Source organism: Phallusia mammillata, chromosome 7 (genome assembly GCF_965637545.1).
Source record: "Phallusia mammillata chromosome 7, kaPhaMamm4.hap1.1, whole genome shotgun sequence".
NCBI lineage: Eukaryota > Metazoa > Chordata > Ascidiacea > Phlebobranchia > Ascidiidae > Phallusia > Phallusia mammillata.
In genome coordinates, this window is record NC_137258.1 from 7,145,321 (window position 1) to 7,163,372 (window position 18,052).

Consider the following 18,052-nt stretch of genomic DNA (forward strand, 5'->3'; position numbering starts at 1 on the left):
ATTTTTAGCGCTCGTACCCTTTGAGCTTTCATGAAATTTTCTCGTACCCCCTGTGTACAGTAGGTGACGGGAGTAAATAAAATTGTAATAATAGGAATTAAACTCAGTGTATTTATAACTTGCGTGTTGAATGCATGCATTAAAACAGTCTTGTAAGTTTAACAATATTTACAGCACACCAACAATTTGTCAACTCAAATTAGTCAAAGACATATAACAAAGTAATTTAATACGCATTCTGCCTAAATAGCGTATAATTTTACACTGCATGTCGCACCCCTGCTTTGGTGCTTCGTACCACCAAGGGGTACACGTACCCCAGGTTAAGAACCCCTGGTTTATAGACTGATTGCAAAATCGTTAAGCTGAATAGATGGGTAGTTGATAGATAAATCCCATTGCTTTACATCAGTATTATATAAACAAAAATCCACTAGGTTGCCGAAAAGGTAGTGCATCCCTTGCCTACGGCCAAGGCCTTAAAAATTCCAAAAAAAAAGAGTTACGACGTGTTTGTCGTTTGTGAGTTATACTTTATGACAAGAAGTCATACATGAAACCGAACAATCTCTACCAAGTTTTAGCTTTGAAAATGCTAGTCAACATTTTAAGCTTTGAAATTGCGAAACGTTGGTTGAAAAAAAACGCAGCAATATCACTACAGGAGAAATGATATAAGATGGATGGGCTAGGAGAAGTTTTATTGTACAAAAATAGCGTTCAAAAATAGCGACCCAACATGAGTTAGTATTTTGATGTGTATCGTGAAAGTTTATTATAAACTTTTTTTGTAACTTATAAACTTTTTGACATGGTACGATACAAATGTGACTGAGTGTGTAGTCAAATTTAAACCGTTCATATTTAAGGCTAGGCTGAAATTTATGCTGGATTCACAGGTCCTGTACGATTAAAGTTAATTGAATTCAACGTTTTGAAATAGTGGTGGGAAACTTTGTTTTCCGGTGGAATGTTCTACACTTCAGCTGGTTACTGTTTATAGTATTAGCAAGACAGTGCGAAGACTGTGTTTTGAATCAACACCCAGCATCCGTTAGCTTTCGCTTGAATTTAATCTACCGTTTGAAAAGTTAATATAGTTGCGTGGAATTTTGATGGAATATGATTTATTATTTTATCTTACAAATCACTTTAAAGTAGGGTAGAGATGAAACCGTTAGTAGGCCTTTTTTAGCGCAGTCAAAATAGCTATACTCTGTTCAAATGTGTGAGCCGGCAAAAAAGTGGCACCTAAGCCTGAAATTAGAAAAACAAAAACGAATTAGTCCAAACATTGAAACTTACCAACGTGCAATTACGACAAAAATGTGGTCGAGTTTGTGGTCAAATTAAAGCCGTTCATACCTAAGCCTATTCTGAAAATAGCTGCTCTGGTTTGATACGATGGATGCAATTGAATTTAAGTTTACCACAGGTGGTGGGCAACTTTTCCTCCAGTGAAATGTTTTAAATTCAGGTGGTGCCTGACAGTATCAAGGAGACAGTTAGGCGTGTGTTTTGAATAACCATCTTTTTGAATCCGTTAATTGACAGTCTAATAATATTTATTATTTAAATCACTTTGATATAGGGATTATTGCAAATCACTTTGATATAGGGTGCGTAGAGAAGACATTATAAGTATTGTAGTGTAGCGAATGATTACTTGGAACCAAAAAAACAGTGTTTAGATGTATAAAAGTGTATGTTTAAAGTGATCCATAAATGTTCATGCTTTGATATAACGCAAAGGATCAGGTTAACATACTTTTGTCTTTCACCAAGCCAAAATAAACGGAACATACTCGCTATTACAGTACTTTTTTCGTTGAAAATTTGATATGTTTGTAAGTTATTGGCACAAAGTAGACCACTTTTAAGTTAACAGCCTTGTGACTGAATCGCTTTTTTACCCACACCGTCCAGTATCCGGTTGAAATCCACAATATAACAGCGGAACCTAAGGTATCAGATCCAATTCCTAACCCACAGGAGACAGGTATTTTATATTGATAAGGCAATGACTATGCGTTTGTTTTATGGGTGCTACATAAAGGTTAAGTAATAATTAAGAAAGAAGTATGATTGCAGAAACAATTTTTTGTATTTGTGCTCCCTTTAGCGACAGCAAGCAGTCTAAATATTTTAATTCATTGACACCACGGGGTGCGATAAAGAGAAATTACGTGACGAAAAACCTGAGCAGCCTTTGTTACAGGTGTGATTTCAAAACTATTTCACACATTGGCGAATAAATGAGGCCAACATAATTAACACAAACTGGTAATACATATTCCAACAACGGTTTTGCAGTAAACTGTGAAGTAAATATTTAACAATATGTTCAGTAACTGTGGCAGCGCAAATGTCGTCATCAGTCATGTGCCCCTTTGCGTGACGCGTGGAAAACCTGGTGGTTGTAAACCAACGGTTCTCAAGTTGGGGCAGAGTTGCAAGTCGGGCCGGGCTTTTCGGGCCGGGTTCGGGTTCGGGCTTAGGTATTTGTGAGAAAACGGGTTTAAAACGGGCCTGACTTTACGTTCCGTGTCCGCCATTGTTTTTTAAATAAAATCACTCAGCTAAGTAACAATTCTCTGGCTTTGACCCAATGCCCACCCTCCTCTAAAACGTATTGTTTACCCCATTGTCTACTATTGTTCATTGTGTTTGTTGTCTTTCTCTTTTTTCTATCTCATCCTTTGTTGCAAGGCTTTCGTGGATAGGCCCGTCAATCAAAATTTCGGGCCTAAACGGGCTTTGCAAAAACGTTTCGGGTTCGGGCCGGGTTCGGGCTCAGATTTCGGGCCCGCTTGCAACTCTGGACTACTTAGCTAGTTAAATTTATTCAAAAAATACTGACACGTGTAAAATCACGTCCTAATCAAGCCCAGTTTTTTTTAAAAACCTAAGCCTGAACCCGGTCCGATTTACAACTCTGTGTTGAACGAAAAACTTAAATAAATAACAAACAAAGTAGTGGACATGGCATTGCGGTTGATATAAGATAAGCTCTTTCGTAGACACATGATTAACCAACACGTTAATTTATATGATTCTCCCGCGACGGATCATGGCAGTTGGTGACCATGGTTCCAGGATAGACGAGCAAAGGACTCAAATATTACATTAAAAACTGTTGTTTCGGTTTGAAACTCTTTTGACGATGAAATTTGTGTAAAAGTATGAAAACTCAAGTAACCACAATATTCAATATGATATTGCAGTGCTCACACACCAAGCGCTTGTATAGTCGGATGTGTTACAAACACAATGTCGTGGGACTATAGTGCCACACACACTAACGCCAGTATATACAACAAACAGCGGAAAGCGTGCAGTTGCTGTTACGTCGGCAGCGCGTAGTTTCCAGTGCACATTTTCGTTGTTGTCGGTAAGTGAAAGCAGCGTTGTAAGATTCCTGGAATTGAGTTTATCTTACAGTGGCCAATTTGTTGCATGATAAATGTTGATACGTTAAATAAATGCAGTAGAGTTTAGTCGAGTTTTCATCCTACATGTTACTGCGGAAGTATATTGTTCTCAATATCACATACAAAGTCCTTGGTTGTCTATAAGCTACTGACAGGCAGAGCAGTGAGTCCTATAAAGAAGACGGTGTTAAAGTTAGTTTTTCGTTCAAAAAAAAAAGGTTTAGGCGGAGTTAAGTTAGGTTCAAAGGTGTTAGCGGGTCTGAATATGCCCAAACCCGAAGTACAATCCCGAAATCGAACCCGAAGGTAAGGGGTAAGGCCCGAATCAAAAAAATGTCCTGAAATACATGCCTTGTTATTGCACGAGTAAACTTTATTTCTTAAGCAGTTAAATTCGATGACAAAAAATCTTAACACTGCTCCTTTATAAGTTATATATCGGGTCTTGATATTGGGCGAGTCATATTTATTCCTCTAGCAGGTAAATTCTATCACAAAAAAACTTAATAATAATTTCATAATAAACGGCTTGTAACACGTGGCTTGATAATGCGCGAGTTTGCACGCCCCGGGGCAAAAAACGGATATTTTCATAACCTCAGGCAACCAGACTTTATTTGTTTGGAAACGAAGCTGGCAGAATGTACGCATTTAGTAAAACAAAAGTCATTACAAGTTGTTAGAACTTACAATGAGTAAATTTGATAAGGCAAATTAGGACTTTCTAGTGCTATGATACCCGAAGAAGACTTTTAGTAGCGAGTTCTATAACACTCAGGTCGAATTGGTGATTATTCAGTCATTCAGAAAAGCCGATATAGTCAGGCAGGTTGTGAAAAGTGACTAAACAGTAAATTATGCATACGGATTCCCATCAAAATTACCATTCGTGGTTAATGTTCAAAATATATAATTGTAACAAGTTAATTTATTTGTGCAATCTTCTTTTTGTCAAAAAAATAGTTGACCAAGACCTAGAATAACTTTATCCGTGACAATCTGTTTAGATCGAGTTGTTAGACGGCATAAATCGATACTCCATACGGCGGCAAACCACTGAAAAAATATTTACCCTCTGTTGTTGATATATGAGAGCGATGTGTTTTAGCATTTGCTACCAGATGAAAACGCGACTGCCACGTACATTCTCAAATATCCTCAATTTCCAGTAATTGAGTCGAAAAGCAACCGATGGTTAAAAAAATATAAGAAAACAACGTGTGTGTTTTTTTCTAAAAGCCAACACTGAACAAGACAAAATTATTATATCTATTGCTGTTTTCAGCTGTGCAACCAACTGGGCAACATATATCACGATTTGTGACCAGCCCAGTCGTGATCGAATGAATCCCCTACAGTAACGCGTGCTTAGGTTACCCTTGCCAAAACCAGCTGATGGGAATCGCGTGCAGTAAGAAAGCTAGAATCAACTAAACAGGCAGTATAGACCAAGAACGCGGTCTCTGGTCGGAATGGAGTTTTTTGTGCTCAAAAGGAAAAGGTGTACAGGGAAAAGGGCAAAACATGTCATCTTCGAACGATGACTTCCGTGTTAAGGTTTATATCATCCTAAGCAATGCCGGAAGTGACGTATAAGAACTTCCAAACAGTCTTGAGGCATTGTCATACAAATTGTACATACAGCAACGGTTAAGAAGTAAGATCAGCAGAGCAAGTTTAAATCAAAGGTTAAGTTTGCTTTTTTGATTAGGCAGAAAACAGTTGAAAAGTGTTGATCGAGGTGCTCTTTACAGCTGTTGACTTTGAGCGTATCTGTGAAACTTGACGTCAATTTACGGCAGGTATATTCGAACCCGGTTAATGTTTTACAAACGTGTTAAACAGCAGTATTTTTTCCTTTACACTGTAGTTCACAGCATCCAACCAGTACAGCCACCATGGCAACTAGCAGGGGCAAATGCTTTTGACTAAAACAAATTGAGGTCTTAACTTGGTAGTAATGTTATTAGGTAACACTATTAGAAAATAATTAGGTAACAATGCTGGAGAAAATATCATTTGATCTGTGGATGTATTCGAAGTGATCAGTAAAAGATTTGTGTTAAAGTTCTTTTTATTTGCATTAAAACACCCAAACAGGTTCTCATCATTCAGGAGTGTTGTTGAAGCTAACAATATCGAATCTGAAACTCCAACTTTAAACAATACCACAATCTATTAAGGCCTAATAATGGCATATGTTTAGCACAGTGGTTCCAAACCTTTTGGTAACACCTGACCTCTTTTACAAATGCATCAGATTTACAGATCACTGTGTAAAAGTTACTAAAAGCTCTTTAGATAGTTACCTAAAAGTTGCTGCATGTACGACCCCTGGTCGCAAACCCCAGATTTGGAACTACTGGTTTAGAACAGGGGTTCTTAAACTGGGGGGCGCGCCCCCCTAGGGGGGCGTGAAGGGTTCGCAAGGGGGGCGCACCACAATCTGGCTGCAAAGTTTTCACTTGCAAACAATTGTAAATTAATGCATTGGAATTATGTCGGCACTGATTTCGAACTTTTTGTTTAAAGTAAACGCTTCATTACTCTGAAATGGATGTCCAGTTGTACTAACATAACTTTTCTACACTGCGGGCCGGATACGTTCGCGCGTGCCGCATAGTTTACATGCCCTAGTGCCGTCTTCTCAAGCTTAGCACACGAGACTATTTTTATAGGGGCGCCAAGATTTTTTTTTTTGGTCTTTTTAAAAATCTATTTAAAAACTGTTAAATTGTATAGTTAGTCTCATCTTACAAGGAATGTTTATATTATGTCACAAGTAACACAATAAGGCAATTGTTTGCGCACAATTAACACTTTTTGTTTTGTCTGTGACGTAATAAACTGGCTTTGGATCAATCCTGGGCGTTGCAATCCTATAAAAGTCGGTAATATTAATTTTACATGTCGTAACAGTAAACTTTTGTAAGGAGTAGATTAATTTTTGACAGTAACAAAGTTATCAATACGTTTTGGCAAACCTAAAAAATGGGATCGCGGGCCGTAGTTTGGTGACCCCTGTACTATACAGTCGGCTGCACATTTTTTATTCGTTCGCAATTTCGCATTAGAGATTGCCTTGGCTTTGAGTGAATCAACATTTTCTGGGCAACATATGCGTAGTTTACAAGAATACTGGCACCGTGGCTCTGTGCGCGCGCTTTTTTTGCAACTTATCAGTGTTGAAATGGCTTTTTCTAACGATTGGAACTAACTTGACAGTAGTTTAAGGCGGACCTACGATGTATGTTGTTTTCAAAAAAACAAGACAAGCATCATCAGTGCTAACGTTTTTTAGGGGGGCGTGAGAATAAATAAATAGTGTCAAGTGGGGCACGGCCGAAAAAGTTTAAGAATCCCTGGTTTAGAATCATTAGGTTAAAAGTTTTTGTTCAGCTGACAAGCGAATGATCTTTTTTGAGCATTCAAGTTCTGTGGCATTTTTGAATTTTTATTTTGTGGTTATGTGCAGGAAGCACGATTTGATAACCGGTTGACAGTATGATTAATTATTATGACAAACAAATGATTTTTGAGCATTTAAGTTATATAGCATTTTTGAATTTTCATCTTGTGGTTATATGCAGGGAACACGGTTTGATAACTGGATGACATCAATATGATTAAATATATGAAAGCATTTGCTTCACTGATTTTTGCACTCGTAGCTATTGGCATCATTCTGCAGCAATTGCACTTAAGCAATACAAGTCTTCGGCTGAAACATTATGCGGGACCTTTAGGTTTAAGGCTTGGCGGAGATGGCACACAAAACAACTCAGAAGATTTGCAGCCTCAAGACGACTACTTTCCCCAGTTTCGGTTTGGATCGGGAAAAATGCAACCCTACATGGTGATTGCTATTCCCAGCGTTTTACGAAAAGGGGACTCCTACTTGAACAAAACACTGAGGTACATGATCGAGCCTCTTACCATCGTGCAAAAGCAGAATACTTTGTTTGTGGTGTATCTCGCTGACAACCAGGCCACCATTTTCGAAAGGCAGGCGAAGCAACTATACGAAGAATTTCGAGAGGAGTTTGAAATGAAAATGATACATGTAAGTCGTGCCTAATGTGCAATTAGTTTGTAATTTGTGTGCAATAATGAAATGCCTGTGTATTTGTGTTAGGGTACTCCTAGATTAATGCGTTTAATCACCAAGCCAAAAAAACTTCACTGTACTTTTATTTTATTTTTCACGGGGTTTGAACCCAGGAACCTCCCGGGGACGAATCCCGAACAGGTTTTTTTAAGTCTGTATGTGGGTCAGGCGCGCCAGACCATTCGGTCAAGTTCCTGCCCAACTTCACTGTACTTAAAGTAAAAATACAGGCATTCTGCTACTTCTACCTTTTAGTGTCTTGACTGGCAGAATACGAGCGGTCAGTTTCACATTTACTTTGAAATGAAGACCGAATTAAAACGATTTTCGACCACCCAAATAAACCTACTAAGTTATAAGTTTAACAAAGAACCCCACAACCGCAAGTTAGTCGAATTAATCTAACTTACAGCACATGAAGTTATCCACCATGACACAACTTACTACACTCACAACTGACTCAGATTCTGCTGCAATACTAACCCTTGACTGCACGTGTTGAAAAAAAGTAACCCGAAAAATTAGGACACATACATGTTTGGCACTTATGTGGTAACAATGCATGTATGGTGCAATGGATGCAACGACAAGAAGAGTTTTAACATTGGGGAGCGCTACTGCCCATTTCCCACAATTTCTTAAATTTTTCAAAAACAAACTAATGGACAAATGCAAGGTAATTTCCCAAAGTTTGAATTGATTTTGAAGCAACACTTTTCGAGAATAACATAGCAGGAGCATTGAGGTTGTAAAATATGATTAAAGGCCATGAGTTTCAAATTTCGTACCGGAAGGTTTAATAACCTTGAATGAACAAGGGTGCACACAACACTGATTTTTTGTGAAACGTTTTGTTTTGTTTTTGTTAGCTTATCGGCCCACCGCGAGAACTTCGTCCGGACTGGGAGAACAAGCTCGTGCCAAACTTTAATGACAAGATAGAAAGAATTCGTTGGAGGTCGAAACAGAACCTCGATATGGCCTTTCTCATGTCATATGTCGTACGCTACATAGATCCGACGTTGTTTCTTATGATGGAGGATGACGTTCAAGCTGAAACAAACTACATGTCCGAGATACTTAAGGTAATTTGTACAACAAAGAAAATTGTACACTTTCTGTTCAACTTTGGTTAACACACTTGCGCTCTCATGGTGCCTGGTGCACTATACCTTTTATTAAGGGTGAATGAGTATATTGAAGTTCATAAACATTGTGTACCACCATTTCCATGCACTATATCACTCTCTTGATAAATGTCACTTTAGATTTGCGTTTTTCTCCGTGACATTTTATATCACCTAGTAAGCTGGAAATTGTTACAGTAACCACAAGAATGCATGAAATGGCAACATCAGTTCTTTATGATGCACTAGAGGGAAAATGATCAAAGTCATTGGTATAGCCCAGGGTTTCACAACCTGTGGTCGTACACACGCGGCCGCAGAGACGAGTTTGTGCGGCCGTGAACATGTATATTAAAATAAATGTACAGGAGGCTGTGACGAAAATAAAACTATTTTGCTAAATATTTTAATTTCCACACTGCTCTAAACAGATTTGGTGGGACTGGAAGGAGTTTTACCAGCCGAGTAGCCGTTTTTGTAGGCCTATTGTACGTGAACAATACAAGAAAATCACAAGCGTCACAGATTATGACGTCACGAAAACAGTTAAGACTGATCGTCAGACTGGTATTCCGTTAAGGTTTTTGCATCAAGTTAGAAATTAATCTGGGCTTTTTCGGCGCCATTGTATGGCATATATTATGATAGAAACATATTTCTTTGCGTCAGTAATTGTGAAACTGTAGAAACGCCTTTCATAGGTTTGATATTTGCTTTTGTCGTCACTTTGCAAAAACAAAAAAGAAGCGATAAAGAACAAACACCAACAGCTTCAGAAAATTTATAGCAAACTTTTTATAAGTTTATTGTCTGTTTACACATACTGCAACAGACGTCGTCGACCTTTTTTGCACTGCGGACCGTTTTTAAAAGTGAAATTTTATTACGGACCGGCTGTTAAAGCTACAAATGTTCAGCAATAAAAACGCCTAAATTAGTTTATCAGTCCCGGGATGCATGAACTACTTGCGGACCGGCACCGGCGGTTGTCGACCACAGTAGCCTACTACAACACAAACATAAACACATCTTCGTCAAATGGTCCAAGAACAGATTAAGGACGTTAATGCTCTAGTTTTCAAGCAATTAAAGCTTATCAAATCTATAGGCAGACAAAAAAATAAAGCAGACATTATAATTGTGGCAATAATTTATTTGTCAGTTTGTTCATTTTTGCCATAATCTTATAGGCTATGTTTAGCCAATAGTCTTGCCTTTATCAAAATGTGTCTTTTTGCAGTTTGCTGAAGAGAAACCCACCAACCAATGGGAATACTGCACGTTTACGAAAGTCGGAGGCGCAGGGAAGTTATTCCATTACAAGTCAACACGAGAATTTGCCGACTTTGTGGCAATGTTTTGGGACGCAAAGCCACTTGATTGGCTATACTGGGATTTTATTCGGAACAAACGGTGCGGCTATAGCGAATCCCAAGAAATTTGCAAACAAAAAAGCAACAAGCTGCAAAGAGTTTACGAAGGGGACTTGTTCAAACACTTGGGAAAGTATGTCAAACAGTTCGGATGAATATGGTAAAAAGTTATTTGGGCCAACATTAAAATTTTACTTGCATGCAGGGTTTCATCAAGATCAAGTTTTGGCATAAGCAGATGAACAACTTTAAAACCCCAAAGCATTATTGGTAGTGAGCACTCACAGATGCGAGAAAGGACCGATGTCCATTCAATTTGGAAGACCGTTACATGGTTTCAACGCAAGAGCTACGCGTACCCTGCCAAAATGGCATTCCTTTGACTTTATGCATTACCCTATTTATTATTGGTATCATATTGCAGAATTTTATACAGGCGTTCAGCCTATCGTTTTACCAGAATTGTTATCTGACTGTGGCTAGTTCTCGTGACTTTAAAGTGTACGTTTTGGTTTGCAAACTTGGACATCGCAAAAATTTATCATGTGGCTTAATTAGCACTTTGACGTACTGGCCTTTCGCTTTATACAACACCGCACTTATGGATAAAGTACGTAATCGCCAACTCTGTTTTTACAAATACAACGCTTTTTCAGACCATGCATTTATAGTGTTGGAATACGTACGGTGTATTTCGACTTTTCGTATAATTTAGTCACGCGATTTTGTCATATCCTTTGTTATTGATAAAGCCTACTATGCATCTTCCAATGGTGATACAATAAAACATTTTTAAAATCTAAAAGCTGAGAAATAGACAGTTCACTTGTAAAGGCATTATTAGTCTCCATAAAATCTGTAAAAAGCAAGGGTTGAATTTAAAAGAGAACAACTAGGGTGCAAAATAAAAAAAGTAAACAAGTCGGCGTTTTCAAAGTAGGCCTACCTCAACGTAGCCAGCTTGGTTGGGACTTGGCATACGGTGGGCACATATAAAAACAAGAAAGAAATGTAACGAGATTTAATAAAGGCGTAAAATGAATTAAATTTCTGGAAGTGGTCAAAAGCAAGACAGGCGAATAAATATTTTAAAAGACCGAGAAAATCATTTTTAGCATGTTTATATAGTGGCCTGTACCATTTCCAGCCACTTATAATTCGCCTCACATGCGTCTCTAACATTTGTTCTGTATTGGGTACTTGGCACACAATGAAGAAATACCATGTGATATATCGAGTAGTGGCGCTGCGTGGTCTCTTAAATCATAGACTTGGTATTCCTTACATATGCATCTCTGGTGTGATCAACTGGTGCTGGTCCGTGTTTCTATCAAGCTCTTGAGTTTCGTAACTTAACCGTTTTGACATTTTCTTGTTGATATATATTCAGAGGTTATATGCAGGGAATGAGTTTCGGTAACTGGTTGACAGCAGTATGATGAAATATATAAAAGTGTTTGTTTCAGCGATTTTTGCACTCGTCGCAATTGGCATCATTCTACAGCAATCGCACTTGAGAAATACAACGTGTCGGCTGAAACATTATGCGGGACCTTTAGGTTTAAGACTTGGCGGAGATAGCACATAAAACAACTCAGAAGATTTGCAGCCTCAAGACGACTACTTTCCCCAGTTTCGGTTTGGATCGGGAAAAATGCAACCCTACATGGTGATTGCTATTCCCAGCGTTTTACGAAAGGGGGACTCCTACTTGAACAAAATACTGAGGTACATGATTGAGCCTCTTACTATCGTGCAGAAGCAGAATACTTTGTCTGTGGTGTATCTCGTTTCAAATGAAAATGATACATGTAAGTCATGCCTAATGTGCAAAAAATGAAATGCCTGTTTATTCATGTTAGGCTACCCCCGAATTACTGCGTTTAATCACCAAGGCAGAAAAACTTAACTATACACAATGCAGAATTTGAGCTTTTTGCAAGTTTTCCCGTATAGTCTCTTGACTAGCAGAATAAGAGCGGTCAGTTTCACATGCACTTTATTGAAATAAAGAGTGATTGAATCCACCTAAACCAATTATAAGAAAGAAAGTCACAACTATAAAAGATACGAAATAACCTAACTTACACCACAACTTATCCACCACGGCAAAACATAATGTAGTCACAACTGACTTAGATACTATACACGATGCAACACTAACTAGACTGCACGTGCTAAAACAAAGGTGAAAAGAGAAACCCACCAACCAATGGGAATACTGCACGTTTACGAAAGTCGGAGGCGCAGGTAAGTTATTTCATTACCAGTCAACACGACAATTTGCCGATGTTGTTGCAATGGAACAAACGGTGCGGCTATGGCGAATCCCGAGAGGTTTGCAAAGAAAAAAGCAACAAGCTGCAAAGAGTTTACGAAGGGGACTTGTTCAAACAGTTTGGATAAACATGGGTAAATAGTTATTTGGTCCAGAATTTAAGTTTTACTTGCATGCCGGGTTTCATCAAGATCAACTTTCGGCATAAGCAGATGAACAACTTCAAAACACAGAAGCATTATTGGTCGTGTGCGTTCCTAGGTGAAACAATCTATTTATTATTGGTGTCATATTGCAAAATTGTATGCAGGCGTTTAGCTTACAATTTTGCGAAAATTCTGTAAACTACTTAAACTGATGCTTTCAATTTTTGCTTTACGCTGCTTTAAACTGTACGTTTTGGTTGGCAAATTTGGGCACTGCAGAAACAAATTGATCATGTGGACTAAGTATCATTTTTGACGTACTTGCATTTCGCTTTCTGTAACATCGCAGTTGAGCTGTCTTGAATTATCAGAAGGCGTAACTTCATGCGCCTCCAGACAGCACGGCAGGTCGCTTGTATTCCTAAAACTGTCTTTATTTTTTTTATTTTTTTTATTACGATAACAAGTAAAATGAGAAAGAATACGAACAAGACCAGAAATACGCTAAGTCAAGTACGCGACAATCAAAGGCCGGACCACTTACGTAAAAAATCAGGGCGTTTGTTGGTTTTAATTGCAAGTAGGAATTCTGAGTGTTTTAGCGTTGTTAGGGAATAAATAAATCTTTGCAAAGTTGGTTTACTTTGCGCGTATTTGCTCTGAAAAATAACATATCGCGCACACAGAAGGATGCAGTTCAGTAACAGTTCTTGGTCATCAGTTCCAAATAAACATAAAATTGCACGAGGTCTAACATCAATTAACAGTTTGCTGGAAATCCACGCAGTAACATTTTCCCAATACTTTGCAGCTACAGTGCATGAGTAAAATAGATGTAAAAGGGTTTCTGGAAAATCTTTACAGAAAACGCACTGTTGTGAGGGTACTATGCCAACTGTATATAATTTCTCGTTAGTTATGATGGCTCTTAAATTCAATTTCATTTGAAAGGCTCTTAATTTTGTTTCTATCGTACAAATATAGTTATTAATGTATATGTGTCCCCAGTTCGGTATGTTCGTTCCCGTACCCAAATCCATAGGAGCCGAGTTTTACAAAAATGCAAGGTGGCGGACTTATGACGTCATTTCATGTGACGTCACTAATACGTGCAACCACATCAGCTGAAACTCAAAGCCCAGCAAACATAGTAGAATACAACGTTTGTCAAAATCATAAAAAGTCAATTTTTGAAAATATTTGTTTGAAACACTTTGCTGTAACGTTTATCATTGGTTTAACACCGTTAAAAATGTTTTGTCACGTTGTTGTTGCTTTGTATATCTCCTAGTCCCAAAATAACTTTTATAGCAGCAAAATGGAATTGTACACAATCATGGTCAAAAATGGCGTCATAAACAACGCCCTAACCAAAACAGGGTAGTGTTTTTGTGGCTTTTTCGCCAGCACACTTGTTTAAAAGTAAAATCGTTTGTTATTTTTCTCAGATTTTACGATGTTTCATACCATACCGCTACAAACCAACCACAATTTCCACGGTGGCCGCCACCGTGCTTTACAAACCCAAGGTGGCGGCGCCACCCCGCCACCGCCTACTCGGCGCCTATGCCCTACTCGATCCCTTTCCCACATTTCCTGTTGGTGGAGGGGTGATTCTGTTGTAATCTGTTACGTGTAGGTAGGCTTGTTTTGCCTCGCTAAATTTGGCGATTGTGTTTAACCAAAATGGGGTCTTCTGAACGTTTTCTTTGCTGGCATGTTTGTCTCGTACATCCCAATTCGCTGGGATGGCAGAAACCAATCTAATAAATTCAATGAATCCGTGATTAATTGGTGTGAAGTTAAATCTTAATGCGAGGTCGTCGTAAGTCATATAGTGGCCTTCGTTGTTAATTAGATCGTAGTGACTAAGTATACCGGCGCGAATAAGAGTTCAATCGCAAAGGCTCGATCAAAATTGTTTGGTTCCCCTTTCAAAAAAACCAGCGTATCGTCTGCCAGGAGCGACACTTTAAAGTCATCGCCCAATAAATGAATTCCTACTTCGTCATCTTTTCGCATCGCAGCAGCTAAGCATTCAATGGCAAGTACAAATAGAGTTGGAGATAAAGGGTCTCCCTGCCTTACCCCCTTTTGATTCTAATTTGCCGTGACAAAAAATTATTGTTAATTATGGTGCTTGTGGGATTCGAGTAACAGCATTGTACCCAATGCAGAACATTATTTCCGAAACCAAATGTTTTTAATGCGGCGTAAATGAACCTCCACTCGATTGTATCAAAAGCTTTGTACATATTAAGAGATAGTATACCTCTGGATATTGTTGATTATCAGCAAGGTCAATCACATCGAACAGTAAACGAATATTATCCCCGATGAACCTCCCTTTAATGAACCCGTTCTGGTCTCGATTGACGAGGTGATCCAGGTTGGATTTTATGCGGTTGTTTATGACTTTGGACACGATTTTGTAGTCAGCGTTTAACAGTGTTATAGGTTTATAATTGGTGATGAACTGTTTGTCTTTATTGGGTTTTGGTATGAGGGTCACCACTCCTTGGCACTGCGTTGGACTGAAGTGACCTACTTGCGCGGAATAAGCCCATGCGTCCTTAAACATGTCCTTAAGGTCATTCCAAAATGTTTCATAGAACTCGACAGGGTATCCGTCTGGGCCCGGCGATTTGTTTCGGGGCATAGATTTAAGCGATGCGTATAACTCGTTTTCGGAAATCGGCAACTCACTATTTTCAAACTGAGATTGATTTAACGTTGGCAAATTAAGATCTCTTTTATTCTGCAATATGGCCGACTGGTGGCGCTCGAGTGTACGGCAGCACAGCGAGTACAATGGTCGAAAGGCGGTTTCATCTACGTTTTCTCATTGTTTTTTGTGTTAAAGTCTACTTACGTTTCTTCCCTTTCTTTCGTTTTTCTCCATCCCTTTGAAGTATTTGTTTAGTTGGGTATTTTATGTTGTTATTGTGCGTCCTGCGCCAAAAAAAGATGACCGGTCAAAAGTCGGTTTCAACACCGTGTTTAAATTTAGACAAGAATTTTAGTGACATTTACGCTTGCCAAACTATAAAAGGACCCGAGTCATTTAAATGCAAGCGATCAGTAGAAGGTCTGTAAATACAGCATCAAATAACATCACATATAAACAACACTTAATCACACTAGAGACGGACGGCAAAACAATAATCTTACCGGAATAACACAGTTTAGAATAACACGTGGGTTGACGACGGCGGGATTCACGCCTGAATAAAGGTTTCACATAAATCCAATTCCTAATGGTTAACAACAAGGCTCAAACATGTGCTTACTGGTCAAGTCACACAATGTACGGTTAAGTTTTTAACATAATTTTCCTGTTCGTTACACAAAAACAAACATAACTGACCAGTTTTTTCAAAAAAAAGCATGCAGACGCTGTAAGTTCCAGTCACTAACAAACACGAGGCAACCTCGCTTACAAGAGTAAGCAATGCCAAGGTTGTGACATCACAATCACCGATAGTGTGACAGAAAATGTTTCAGGTTGCACAACACTGCGTCATAGACAGGAATCAAGGCTACTGGCGGAAAACATAAACATATGTACAAGACGATGTAACAATCGCAATTAAAGAATGCACTTCATAACCAAAATATTTTGTGTTTACTTTTAAAAATCAGATTGCAGCGACATTGCAGTGCACATACAATACATGTAAACAAGTACACCAAGGGGTAAACAAAGCCACTCACACTAGCTGGCTTTGTTTGTCATGCGTATGGACAGAGAAAAAGCTGGGAAGGCGCATACAGAAAAGGGAAGAAAGGTGACAAGCTTCGAACAAACAAAATGAAATGAAATAAATTTTGGGAAGTAGTCAAAAGCCGACAAATCAACACAAGACAAGTGAGTGAATATCTTTGAAGAGCGCATTGTTAGCAAATTTATAGTGGTTTGTGCTAGTTTTAGCCATTTAATTGGCTCCACATGTGTCCTTCTAATCTTTGTGGGCTGGCAGCTAAAGGAAGGCAACTCCGAAAAAATTTGTGCTGTATTGTGGCAAGTGTTATGAGTTATGACATCGGGGTGTTACAGCGCTGCATTGTTATTTACTTATATCGCTTTGTATTTCTTTTATATGCACCTGTGGTGTGATCAAGGTCTTAATATGTTTAATTTCTTGACAAATACTACTTCAAAATCTATACGTCATTACTAAGCAACCCACGGTAATTTATAAGATTTCTATTCTGCGTCATGCTGGTTACGTCAATAAATAGCAAAGCTGACGGCGGTGTTGTGTTTGCTTAATATAAGGGAAAGTATGTATTTGTTCGATGTATTGGGTTCATGCGTTTTAGTATGATCGCCATACTGTACCTGTTTAAACAGAACAGGTAAAATTTTGTCATTCAAATTACTTTGCCTACGCAATTTCGTCATGTTGCGGACTTGTTATGTATGGAAACACATTAATTCTTTTTCTTGCCTTCAAAACATCGCTGTAAAAAGGTACATTTATACCTCAATGTCCAGCAAACAAAAGGATTACTACGATGTCTTAGGTGTTAATAGAAACGCAACACAAAAGGATATCAAGTCTGCTTACTTTAAGGTTAGTGTTCTGTTCTCTCTCTTTTACTGAACTGTGAAAATGCAATTAATTTGTTTGTGTGTAGCAAAAAAGTTTTCACTTTTAAAATTTCTTATATCTATTGATGGTGGTTGGATAAAGTGCAAATATTGTGTTAAAAACGGTAAAGCCAATTTCTGCACTCGCTACAAATTGGTCAACGAATGATATTAACATCAATGATTCATCCTGACTTTTACTGCAACAACACAAGGTTGTGCAACTTGTGCTTGGGTAGTCAATTTTCATTATGCAGGAAGAAAAAGGTAAATCTTTTCAGGTAAAGTTTATCTGTATCTTTTAGCTTGCAAAAAAATACCACCCAGACTCCAACCCTGGAAACACAGAGGCTGCTGAGAAATTTAGAAAGGTTACAGAGGCTTATGAAACACTTCGCAAGGACAACAGTCGAGAACACTACAATACATATGGCCACAACAGACAAACAAACAACCATTGGCAGGGCAACCCATTTCATAACCAACAGTGGACACACCAAGAAATCAATATGAAGGATGCTGAGGAATTGTTTCGCAGATTTGCGAAGAACTTTGAAGGACAAGGTTTTCAAAAAACCAACAGTTCAAACAAGCGTGGAGGGATTTTTGGTTCCTTGTTTTCAAATATGATGTTAGGTTTGGGAAAAAATATGTTTGAGGAGGTATTTGACAAAATTGCTTTGTTATTTTTTATGCAGTAGGTTTCCTTGGATTATCATCTTGTAATTTAATTTTAGATTGCAAAGTCATCCGCAAAAGGAAAAATAGACATAGAACTGAATGGTGAAAAAATGGAAATACGAAAAGGCCCAAATGGTTGGGAGTTTGTCAAAAAGAACAAGAAATAACCAAGGCCTTGGTTTATGATCTTGTTTACGTATATTTTATTTATTTATTGTCAAATAAAACATTTTCGCATTAAGACCACAGGCAAAAAACAACGCTGTTTTTAGCAAGCAAAACAAACAAATCATTATCTGATAGGTCTTTATGAT

At 38.3% G+C, this 18,052-nt stretch overlaps 2 protein-coding genes across 2 annotated transcripts; both read left to right on the forward strand.

Moving 5' to 3' along the window:
• Positions 1 to 4,120: 4,120 nt before the first annotated feature.
• LOC145238556 (alpha-1,3-mannosyl-glycoprotein 4-beta-N-acetylglucosaminyltransferase A-like) lies at positions 4,121 to 10,844 on the forward strand. The gene is made up of 4 exons (XM_080101761.1): positions 4,121 to 7,494; positions 8,409 to 8,624; positions 9,907 to 10,172; positions 10,245 to 10,844. Exons 1-4 carry the CDS (start codon positions 7,054 to 7,056, stop codon positions 10,279 to 10,281), a joined length of 960 nt encoding a protein of 319 aa, XP_079957887.1. The 5' UTR covers positions 4,121 to 7,053; the 3' UTR covers positions 10,282 to 10,844.
• Positions 10,845 to 16,669: 5,825 nt separating this feature from the next.
• LOC145237985 (dnaJ homolog subfamily A member 3, mitochondrial-like) lies at positions 16,670 to 17,981 on the forward strand. The gene is made up of 3 exons (XM_080101000.1): positions 16,670 to 17,040; positions 17,363 to 17,719; positions 17,795 to 17,981. Exons 1-3 carry the CDS (start codon positions 16,867 to 16,869, stop codon positions 17,903 to 17,905), a joined length of 642 nt encoding a protein of 213 aa, XP_079957126.1. The 5' UTR covers positions 16,670 to 16,866; the 3' UTR covers positions 17,906 to 17,981.
• The last annotated feature ends 71 nt before the right edge of the window (positions 17,982 to 18,052 follow it).

Coding starts and splice junctions, on each gene's coding strand:
- LOC145238556 (XM_080101761.1), top strand. CDS start 7,054: ATGATTAAATATATGAAAGCATTTGCTTCACTGATTTTTGCACTCGTA. Junction 8,625..9,906: donor ACATGTCCGAGATACTTAAG/GTAATTTGTACA, acceptor GTCTTTTTGCAG/TTTGCTGAAGAGAAACCCAC. Junction 10,173..10,244: donor TTGTTCAAACACTTGGGAAA/GTATGTCAAACA, acceptor ACTTGCATGCAG/GGTTTCATCAAGATCAAGTT.
- LOC145237985 (XM_080101000.1), top strand. CDS start 16,867: ATGTTGCGGACTTGTTATGTATGGAAACACATTAATTCTTTTTCTTGC. Junction 17,041..17,362: donor TCAAGTCTGCTTACTTTAAG/GTTAGTGTTCTG, acceptor TGTATCTTTTAG/CTTGCAAAAAAATACCACCC. Junction 17,720..17,794: donor GAAAAAATATGTTTGAGGAG/GTATTTGACAAA, acceptor ATTTAATTTTAG/ATTGCAAAGTCATCCGCAAA.